Source organism: Dasypus novemcinctus, chromosome 18, assembly GCF_030445035.2.
Source record: "Dasypus novemcinctus isolate mDasNov1 chromosome 18, mDasNov1.1.hap2, whole genome shotgun sequence".
NCBI classification, from domain to species: Eukaryota; Metazoa; Chordata; class Mammalia; order Cingulata; family Dasypodidae; genus Dasypus; species Dasypus novemcinctus.
Window position 1 is genome coordinate 80,521,051 of NC_080690.1, and position 10,740 is coordinate 80,531,790.

A 10,740-nucleotide genomic window follows, 5' to 3' on the forward strand; every position below is an offset into this window, starting at 1 on the left:
TGGGGGGCAACCCTGTGAAGGGGAGACCAAGGCCAGGGGTCAGGGAGGGAGGGGGCTTGACAGGTGGGGGAGGGTGGAGGAGCTGACCCCGAGGGTCGTAACTGCCTGGCTGAGGCTCTCGGTTCGGAGCCGGTCAGGCCTGGGTTGGAATCCCACATCTGCCATTCCCCCGCTGTGGGATCTCAGACAAGTGACTTCCCCTCTGGGTGCTGCTTCTGCCTACGGAAAACGGGGAGGATGTTTCCCACCTCGTGGTGGGGGTGAGGATTCGGTGACATCGTGAATCCACCAGCCTGGAATAATAATGACAGCAGAGCAGCAACACCAACAGCGTCCTACCGGGTGCGAGCCCTGTTCCCAGCCCCACTGTTATGGAAGGGCGAATGCCTTGGGGTGAAGCCTCAGTCTGCCGCGTGGATGAACGGGGCTGTTGAATCCCTTCCCTGATGTGCTCCCTCCATGGGATTGTGCTTACGCTCACGAGATGGGGGCGGACACTTGGCTAAGGTAAGGGGGAGCTCCGTAAGGCTCTGGGGGAGGGAGGCGCTTTGGCGTAAGGAAAGCATGCCCTTTACGCGCCCTCCGTGCCTGACTCTCCAGGAGCTCATTCTCGCTTGGAGAGCCTGCGGTCCATGCCAGGGTCTGGTTCGCGTCCTTCTCTTCCGCTGAGCCGCGAGGTCCACGAGGCAGGTTCAAGGGCGCCCTCACTCACTCCTCTGTCCCGAGCATCCAGCGCGCAAACGCATGGACAATCAGATGCTCTGAGTGCCCCTTTGTCCCAGGTGAACTCTAGGAGCCCAACAAGATGTGTTCAGTGCACCGACAGAGGGGATTCCGGGAAGCCGGGGTGGGCGGCGCCTCCTCGCCGTGGCCCTCGGCCGCCACCACCCATGCCCTGCTCTGACCGGTGCTGTGTCACGCTGGGGGTGGGGGGAAACCAACTGTCCTCTCGGAGCCTCGGCCGATCCCCTGGAGGTGATCCCACCCCACCTTGCCTGTCACTGTGAAGACACCTCAGCGGACGAGGCGACTGTCTTCACAGGACGCAAGAGCCACGGGGGGATAGGAGGAAAGAGAAGGGGCTTAGGGGAGAGGTACCTGGAGATACGCGTTCCCTCCATTCCCAGAGCCTAACCAGTGAGGACAGCGCGTTGAGCACAGCGAGCCAGACACCAGAGGACAGACACAGCCGGGGTGTGCCGTTGTGAACTCAACGCATCGTGCAACGTATCGTGTGATAAAAAAGTGTGTGTATCCAGTGCACTTAACTGAGAAACGTATGTTTTTATTCAACTGCATTTTCTTTTTCTTTTTAAATTATTGTTTTTATTTTCAATTATTAAATGTGCAAAATAAAGTAAAATCAAAAAAGTCACTTCCCACCCTACCCTGATTCCCGCCTCAGGGCCTTTGCCTGGATGTTCCCTCTGCCTGGCGCTCTCTCCTCCCAGATACCCAAGCGGTTCCTTCCCTTTCCTTTCCAGGCAGATGTCGCCAAGGAGGCCCTGCCCACCCGCCCAGCCGCGCGCTGTCATCAAAATGCAACTCGGTTATTCGGTAGCCCTTATCGGTACCTGGCGCTGCGTCGTGTATTGGTTTACTATTTAGAGCAGCAAGGGCCACGAGATCTTTCTGCGGTGACGGCATGTTCTACAGCTGCGCTTTCCGGCCACTTGAAATGGTGCGACTGAGGCGCGGAAGTTTTGACTTCCTTTAATTTCCATTACTTTATTTGAATCGATAGGTGTGTTGAGCTTAAGCGTTGAGCGCGGCGTGTGGCTGGGGGCTGCCGTGCTGAACGCGCAGCTCTGGCCTACCAGCTCTGCAAGGCCAGGGTCCCTCTCTCTCCTCCGTGGCCCCGGCAGGGCCCGCAGCCAGCGCGGCCCAGGGGCCCAGCCAGCGGGCCGTGAATACTGGTGGCCGGGACGCAAGCCGAACCCCCAGATGCCCCGGGCAGCCTCGTCCTCCTCTCCCCGCAGGTTCCTTCCCGCCCCTGCGACCGCACCCCTCGCACGGGAACCCCAGCTCACCTGGCCCCACCTCAGCCACCCCCCACCTCCACACACAGCCTCGGGCACTCTCTTCGGTGTCACGAACTCACATTTATTCACAGATAGTCAGAGGGACAGGGACGGACCTTTGTCACTGGGGCCCCCCAGGGTCTGGCGGTTGGGAGGAGGTGCTGTGGCCAGTGTGTCTGTGTGCTGTGGGACAAGGCATGCCTCCACCCCCCTTGGCTCCTTCTCCACTCGCCTCCCTTACCGCACGTGGCGGGCTGAGATCTCCTAACCCGCTCCCGGGGGCCCTGGCCGGGGCGATGGGGAGGGAGGGGAGGCCCGGGCCCCCCCTCCGTAGTGCCGAGGGCTGGAAGGGGCAGGGCGGGCAGACAGAGGAGGAGCCTCTCCTTCAAATGCCCTCCTCCGTGTTGCGAACTCGGGGGCGCGGGCGCGGGCCGCGGGGGCGTCAGGAGGCCGGGCCGCCCAGCCCGCGCAGATGGGCCTTGCTGTCTACCTCTTCCTCCTCCATCTCGAAGGCCGAGTGGTCTTGGCTGTCGAAGCAGGAGGCGCTGAGGAAGATGGGGGGGCTGCGGCGGGGAGCGCGGCGGGGTGCCCGGGGGAGGGCGGCTCCTCCTTGATGCGCGCCACGGGCAGCGGCAGCCCCTCGGGCTCGGGCTCGGCGGGCGGCGGGGGCGGCGGCGGCGACGGCGCGGCCTGGGCCTGCAGCGCCTGCAGGGCGGCGGCGCGCTCCAGCTCGGCGCGGTGGCACCGCTGGTGCCGCAGCAGGCTGTAGGCGCGCGAGAAGCGCCGCGGGCAGCGGGGGCACGGGTGCGGGGCCGGGCCCCCCGCGTGCACCTGCGCGTGGCGGGCCAGGTCGGCCAGGCGCTTGAACTCGCGCTGGCAGCGCACGCACTGGAAGGGGCGCGCGCCGGAGTGGGTGACCCCGTGCTGCCGCAGGTGCGCGCGGCGCCGGAAGCCCTTGCCGCACTCGGGGCACCAGAAGCGGGGCTCGCCCGCGGGGGGCCGCGCCGGCCCCGCGTCCGCGCCGTTCTGCCCGCCGTCCCCGCCGTCGCGCTCCGCCGCGTCGCCGCCCTCGGGCGCCTTCCCTGAGTTCCGCGCGCCCGCGGCCTTGTCGTCCTTCTTGGCGGCGCCGGGCAGGGGCCCCAGCAGGCTGAGCGCGCCGTGCACGCGCCGGTGCTGGCGGAGGTAGGAGGCCAGGCGGAAGGCCAGGCCGCAGTCCGGGCAGACGAAGGGGCGGTCGGTGGAGTGCACCAGCCGGTGGCGCGACAGCGACCAGGGCCTGGCGAAGGCCTTGAGGCAGATGGAGCACTGGTGGCGCTTGGGGCGCGGCGGCGGCCCCCCCTCGCCCTCCTGGTCGCCCTCGGGCCGCAGACACGGGTGGGCCTTCAGCTCGCCCTTGGTGGCGAAGGCCTCGCGGCAGCGCAGGCACAGCAGCGTCCAGTCGGCCTGCAGCAGCACCTGCTTCTCCTCCTGGCGCCCGGCCGCCAGCGCCAGCTCCGCCCGCAGCTCCGCCGCCCCCGCCTCGGCCTCCTCCTCCTCCGACTCCCGCGGCTCGGGGGGCGTGGGCGCCGCGGCGGCGGCCGGCTCCCCCGCCGGCCACGTCTCGGGCCACGCGGCCTCCTCGGTGGCCGCCGCCGCCGCCGTCGTGGGCTGCTCGGCCGCCTCGTCCGGCGCGCCCCGGCTGGGCTCGGCCGCGTCTTTGGCGGCCCTCTCGATGGCCAGCTCGACCTCGCCGCCCGCGTGTTCCTGGGCCAGGTGGCGCCGGAGCTGGGCGGGCTCCGGGAAGGTGCGCGGGCAGGCGGCGCAGCGCAGCGGCGGCTGGGGCCCGTGGCCGCGCAGGTGGCGGGAGAGGTGCGCCGGCCGGCGGAAGGCCTTGGGGCACAGGGGGCAGGCGTGGGGACGCAGGCCCGAGTGGCTCAGCCGGTGCCTGGAGAGGTAGTAGGGGAAGCGGAAGAGGCGGCCGCAGGTGGGGCAGGGCAGGGGCGCGCGGGGGGCTCCGGCGCCTCCCCGGCCTCGGCCTCGGCCGCGACCCCGGCCTCGGCCACGGCCGCGGCCCCTGCCGCGGTGGGGAGGGCTGCCCTGGGCAGGCGGAGGGGGCTGCGGGTCCATGCCTGTGGGGAGAAAGGGGAGATGTGGAGAGATGGGAGGGGCAGAGAGGAGGAGGCGCATGGATGGGGCGGAGAAGCAGAGTCCACCAGGCACAGGAGCCGGATCAGGGACAGGGACGGGGATGGAGAGACCGAGAGCGTCCGTAGGAGACAGAACAGAGTGACGTGGGGGCACCCGGAGGGTGAGGGGGACGCAGGGAGGTGGAAACAAAGAGATTTAGAGACCCAGAGGCAGAGGTGGTGCAGGAGAGTGGGGCGCGGGCAGGGGTGGGCAGGCCAGAGGTACAGACAGGGAGAGCAGGAGGCACGCAGCCAGCGCTCGCTCCAGGTGCCCTCCCCCTGCGGGAGGGGCGGCGCAGGCCCGATCCCGCCCGTGGGGTGGAGCGCAGCGGCTGGGAGTCAAAGCGAGGCCCGGGGAACCGACTGTGGGTGCTCAGGGAGCAAGGGCTGGGGCAGGCCAGTGTGTGGGAGGGACGGACTCCTGGGTCTGAGGGAGGAGGGGCCTGGACCACTGGGTCTGAGGGAGGAGGCCTGGGGGCCTGGATCACTGGGTCTGAGGGAGGAGGGGCTGGGGGCCGGGATCACTGGGTCTGAGGGAGGAGGGCTGGGGGCCTGGATCACTGGTCTGAGGGAGGAGGGGCTGGGGGCCTGGACCACTGGGTCTGAGGGAGGAGGGCTGGGGGCCTGGATCACTGGTCTGAGGGAGGAGGGGCTGGGGGCCTGGACTCCTGGGGCTGGGAGATGCGGGGTCTGGGGTCTGGGCTCTAGTATCTGGGGCTCTGGATTCCTGGGTCCGGATGAAGGAGGGGGCTGGCAGGGGAGGGGCAGCGGGGCCCCCAAGACAAGGGGAGGAGGGGGCTGGGCCAGCTGCTGGAAACCCCCAGGGAGGAGGAGGCTGCAGCCGGAGCCCTGGCCCCCCGAGGAGGGCTGCCGGGGGCCCTGGGGCCCCGAGGGGGCCGAGCTCCGCCGGCCCGGCCTGCGGTCCCCACACGGTCAGCGGGATCGGGGCGGCGGGTCGAGGCCCTGCGCCCTGCCCGCCCGGCCGCGGCGCGCGGCGCTTACCTCCGCCTCCTGCTCCTTTCTTCCCCGCTGCCGGCGCTGGAGGACGGCGGTGGCGGGGAGGGAGGGGGCCCCGAGCGCGGTGGGGGGTGGAGGAGGCTGGGCTCGGTGTCACCGCCTAAGCCTTCCCCCCGGAAACGCGGCCTCTCGCCCAAGCCCGACAGAGGAAAGACTGGCCTGGGAAGGCGGAAGCGGGAGGACGAGGGGACCCGGGGGTGGGGGCGGGGTGCAGAGGGAGGGCGGCTTGGACTCCTGGGTTCTGCGACGGGAGGGGGCTGGGGGCCTGCTCTCCAGCCTCCCAGAGGGAAGAGGGGGCTGGGGGCCTGGGTGCAGCCCCCGCGCCCCCCCCCCAATATTCATTCAGTCCTTCACAAAAACACATTGATCAGGCCCTGGCTGTGCCAGGCACTGTGCTGAGCGGGGACGCTGCCGGGGGACCGGGATGAATGAGGCAGTGACAGATGTGTCAGGGAGAGTGCCCAGGCTCTGGGCTAGAGCCCGGCCCCTGCCCCCACTTGTCTGCCTGAGCGAGCGCCTGCCCCTTCTCGCAGCCTCCGTTTCCCCTTCTGGGATAAGCCCTGCACACGCTTGTTGGGCCCCAAGACTCCAGGGCTTACTGAGCACCTACTACAGGCCTACTGTGGGCTAGCTCTGTCCTTGGTGCTGGAGCCACAGAGGTGCGAGAGCCATCGGGCCCGCCAGTGGGGACCACGCACGCTATCTGATGGCGGAGGCAAACAGACAGACCGCACCCCGCTCCTAGGGGCTGAGCTCTAAAGCAGGAAACACAGGGTGCTGTGGGAACTCAGCGGACAGAGAAGGCGCAGAGGGGTGGGGTGGTCCATGAAGACTTTCTGCTGAAACCTGTGGGGTGAAAGTCAGGTTAAAACGGAGGGGGAAGCAGGGGGTACCTGGAGAGAAATGTGTCGCCATGCTACAGCTTGAGAACCTAAGGTCGAGAACTGTGCAGCACAAACAAAGGACCTAATGTAAACTATGGGGTATAGTTAATAGTGTAATTATAATAGTATCACTTCATCAACTATGACAAAAGTGCCATACTAATGCAAAGTGCTAAAAATAGGGAAAACCGTGAGTGGGAGGGAGGGTAAATGCAAGCGCGGTACTTTCTGCATGATTTTTTTCTAGATATCTATAACGTTTCTAATAAAATACGAACAACCTAATTTTGAGCAGAAAAGGCACATTTCAGGGGTGTAACTGCAGCCTGACACCATTGTTCATATAAGGTTAAAAACATGCTCGTCATTGACCGGAGTGTGGGAAAGCAGGTCCTTTCATATGTGGCTGGGTAAATAAAGTTGGAACAGCCTAAGTGAGCCAGCAAGTCCAGGAATTCATCCTTGGGCTAGGTCTACACAGAAAGATGCAAGATGATGTCTTGTACCCGGTAATCATTGCAGCCTCACAGCAAAAGATTGGAAACAATCTACATGCCCTTCAGTAGGGGACTGGGTGTCACCCGTGATGGACTGACCCTAGGGAATACTATGCATCCATAAAAAAGAATGGTGTAGCAGGGGTGTCCCCCGCGTAGGGGAGCCCCATGCGCAAGGAGTGTGCTCCGTAAGGAGAGCCACCCAGCGCGAAAGAAAGTGCAGCCTGCCCAGGAATGGCGCCGCCCACACGGAGAGCTGACACAACAAGATGACGCAACAAAAAGAAACAGATTCCCGTGCCGCTGACAACAACAGAAGCAGACAAAGAAACAAGACACAGCAAATAGACACAGAGAACAGACAATCGGGGTGGGGGGTAGGGCAGAGATATAAATAAATAAATCTTTAAAAAAAAAAAGAATGATGTATAACTATCAAAAGCGGCTTCAAGTGATAATGTACAGCTGACAATGAGAGAGAGGGAAAAAAGAAAGATGAAAAGCAGACAGCAGCCTGTTCCAACCATCTGTGTTTTTCAGTGGATTGTGTCTGGAAGGACAGACAAGAAGCTGACAATATCATCTAATTCCCAGGCCTGAAACTTACTACGCTCTATCCTTTAGTACTTTTTTATTTCAAAGCCAAGCGAATGTTATACACTCAAAAAAAATTTTTTTAAAGAAAGTGGAGCTAACAAAAATGGATGAAAATCAGAGCAAAACAATAGCTTACTCTTGTAAGTCCCTCACAAATATGACTCCACTTCTCCTCCTTAACTTAAGAAGTGGGTAACTTGTTTGAAAAGAAAATGTTTCAAAGCCAATGAGCCTCACTAAGTCTTCCCTGTTCACAAAGAGATAGGAGAAATGATCGTGGGCCGGGAGTGTAATTTTTTTAAGTCACCTGGCCAATACTGCTATATTTTAAAGGAGAGCCAGCTAGACGTGTACGTCTGGTATTTTAAAGCTGGTGGCCCGTATACGGGGGTGTGTGTTTCATCGTCCATAGTTTAAAGGCTTAAAAGGTTTTATTTGGAGGAGAAGGAAGAGGAGGAGGAGGAGACCGAGAAGGGAGAAAGGAACCTAGGAAGGAGGGTGGTGGGAAAGGAAACGTCAAGCCGAGAGGACTAGCAGCCCGTGGTGGCCTCGGGTTCCGGCCTGAGCGTGGGCTCGCGCCGAGGCCACCGAGAAGCCACTGGGAAGGCTGTAAGCAGGCGGGCCCGGGACCCGGCTGGTGCTGGAGAGATTCCTCAGGGACCCGCATGGAGGCCGGGCCGGGTGCGGGGAGGCGGCGCCGACTGGCCCCGAGCTGCGCCCCTGCGCGCCAGTCCCGCGACAGCGCCTCCGCAGGGGCTTCGCTGCGCCGCTCCCGCCCGTCTCCAGCAGCCAGGAAGCAGGTGACATCACTCCTCCGTCGACCCCCTGCGGTGGCGCCCACCTCCCTGGGAATGCAAACCAGACCCTGCCCGCGCTCGGGCGCGCCCTCGTCCCCTTGGCCTCCCTCTGCCCCCGCCGCACCGCTCTCCCCGCTCTTTCTGGACGCGGGGCCCTGTGCCCGCAACGCCGTCGGATTTCCAGGAGCCTCCTCCCTCAGAGCCGAGGCATCTGCCCTGCCCACCCTGTGAAGCAGCCCTGCTGTCACTTTCCTCCACCTGGCTTTTCGCCCTTGCACTTGAGGCAACCAGGCCTCAGGCCACTGAGCTGGCCCGCGAAGGCCGTCTGCCCTCCCCCTGGACGGGAAGCTGGGCGAGGGCAGGGAGGGGCTCGTCTTGCCTGCTGGCTCTTAGCTCTTCCCCCACACCCAGCCTGGCGCAGGGGGGGCTCGACCAGTACGTGTGGGTGGAGAAAGGGGGATGAGGGGCGAGCAGTGGCCAAGCGGGCTGGGGGTGTGGGGTACTGGGGGCGCCCCGATGGGGTGGGGGGGAGATGCAGGCCCCAGGCGAGCGCGGTTGCGGGAAGGCAGTTGCTCCACCGGCAGGGCGTGGGAGCCGTGGGCTTCTGCCTAGGAGCTGGTGATGGGGAGCGGCTGACGGTCCCTCGAGCCCCAATGAGCACATCTACAAAAGGGGAGCGAGGGGGGTGCAGGGCCCCGCCCAGCACCCAGGAAATGGGTTGCGTTCCTTTCCCTGTGGTCTCAGGAAGGGCGTCGGGCCTGCGGGGAGAGACGCCCCGGTGGTGACCTGGGCGGGAGGCTGGCAGCCATCGCCCGCGGCCCCGGCTGGGCGTGGCGCGTGTCTGAGGGCGCCGACCTGCTTCTCAGAGGCAGGTGCTTTTACTGTCATCCCTGGGGGCGAGTGGGGCTCCCGGGGCGGTGGCGGAGCAGGAAGGGCTATCCTTAGGGCCCAGCGTCCTCAGGGCTGACCCTGATCCTAAAGGAGGGGAAAAAAGGGCAGCTGTGGCGCCACTGAAGAGCGCCCGTGGCCTCCAACCGCCTCCTTGTTTCCTTCCCCTCCAACATCCGTCTCTCTCTTTCAGAAGTTTTTCCTTGGGGATTATAAGATGCACAGATCAATGTGCGTAAAACAAACGTACAACCTAACAAATGATTGTAAAATGACCAACAGGCTAAGGAACAGAGCATTGCCAGCCACCTCCGGAAGTCCACAGACGTTTCTGGCATGCAACCTGCACGACCCTCTTTTTTTTTCTTCCCCCGATTGCATTACGTTTATTAAATAGTAGGTCTCCACACATGGCTTTTTAAATAATGCAGGCAAGGGGAGAAGGGAGAGGATGACACACTTAGCGCCCCCCCGCCCCCACCGCCGGTATGCAGGTATTTACGTTTCTGCAGTTGGACAATTCTTGTGCAGGATGAGGCAGCAAGAATCTGCAAAAGCTGGAGAGGGGTGCCCCAGCACAGCCGCAAGGCTTGCTTCTCCCACGCCGCAAACTCCCCGTTCACCCCATCCTAGTGCTCACCCCATCCTGGCACCTGGTGACGCCCGCCCCCACTCCTTCCCAGGTCAGGGCTGCAGGGTTCTCCCTGGTCAGAGCACCCGGGATAACAGTAGGCCCCCTCGCCACTCTGGCGAGGCTTAGGAGAAATTCCTGCTTGCTTTCCTCTAGGTTCACTCCCCTCGAAGCACCCTGAACCGGATCACGGCTTAGTTGTTTTTTTATTCCCCGCCCCCCTTGCAGCCTTTCACGTGCTGTCTGCTCTGTGTCCATTCGCTGTGCGTTCTTCTGTGTCTGTATTTATTTATTTCCCCCACCCCCCTTGCAACTTGCTTGCTGTCTACTCTGTGTCCATTTGCTGCGTATTCTTCTGTGTGGTTTTTTTTTTTTTTGCTTGTCTCCCTTTCCGTTGCGTCACCTTGCTGAGTCGACACTCCACGGCGATTGTGGGTTGGCGGGTCTCTGCGGCATGCGGGCAAGCCTGCTTTGTCAAGGAGGCGCCGGACACGAGCCCAGGGCCTCCCATATGGTAGACGGGAGCCCAGCTGATTGAGCCACAGCTGCTTCACGACAGCTTAGTTTTGCTTGTTTGGAATTTTATATAAATGGAGCCATACTCTATGTGTCTGGCTTCATGAAACATCCAGTCGTGTAACTGTGTGCACCTGAAGCTCTTTCTTCTCATCGCTGGGTAGTACTCTCTGGCACGACTGCCACCATTTACTCATCCGCTGTGCTGTTGATGGACGTTTTGCCTGTTCTGAGTGTGGGGCTGTAAATACTGAATGTTCTTTTTTAAATATTTATTTCCCTTCACCCCCTCCTACCACTTGCGCTTGCTGTCTGCTGTGTCCATTCACTGTGTGTTCTTCTGGGTCTGCTTGTCTCCTCTTCTTATCTTCTCGAGGAGGGACCGGGAATCAATCCCAGGACCTTGCAGCGTGACAGACAGGCACTCAATCGCTTGAGCCACCTCAGCTCCCTGGTTTGTTGTGTCTCTTATTGTGCTTCCTCTTTATGTCTCCTGGGTGCATCACCTTGTTGTGTCAGCTTGCTCTCCACGTGGGCCAGCTCGCTTTCACCGGGAGACCCCGGGACCCTAACCCGGGACCCTCCGTATGGTAGATGAGAGCCCCATCGCTTGAGCCACATCCGCTTCCCTGAACGTTCTGGTGTGTCCTCTGGTGCAAATGAACATGAGGGTTTCCTGTTTGCTTGCTTTTAGGGTTTGCACCTTTAGGATTTGTAGGATTACTAC

At 62.6% G+C, this 10,740-nt stretch overlaps 1 protein-coding gene across 1 annotated transcript; it reads right to left on the bottom strand.

Annotated features, from left to right (window-relative positions):
- Positions 1-2,082: 2,082 nt before the first annotated feature.
- ZNF579 (zinc finger protein 579) lies at positions 2,083-5,387 on the bottom strand. The gene is made up of 2 exons (XM_023583207.3): positions 5,189-5,387; positions 2,083-4,129 (listed from the first exon to the last, which is right to left on the bottom strand). The coding sequence occupies exon 2, from the start codon at positions 4,125-4,127 to the stop codon at positions 2,508-2,510; it is 1,620 nt and encodes a 539-aa protein (XP_023438975.2). The 5' UTR covers positions 4,128-4,129; positions 5,189-5,387; the 3' UTR covers positions 2,083-2,507.
- Positions 5,388-10,740: the final 5,353 nt, after the last annotated feature.

Bases quoted from the DNA above. Each gene is read 5' to 3' on its own strand.
- ZNF579 (XM_023583207.3), bottom strand. From the start codon at position 4,127: ATGGACCCGCAGCCCCCTCCGCCTGCCCAGGGCAGCCCTCCCCACCGC.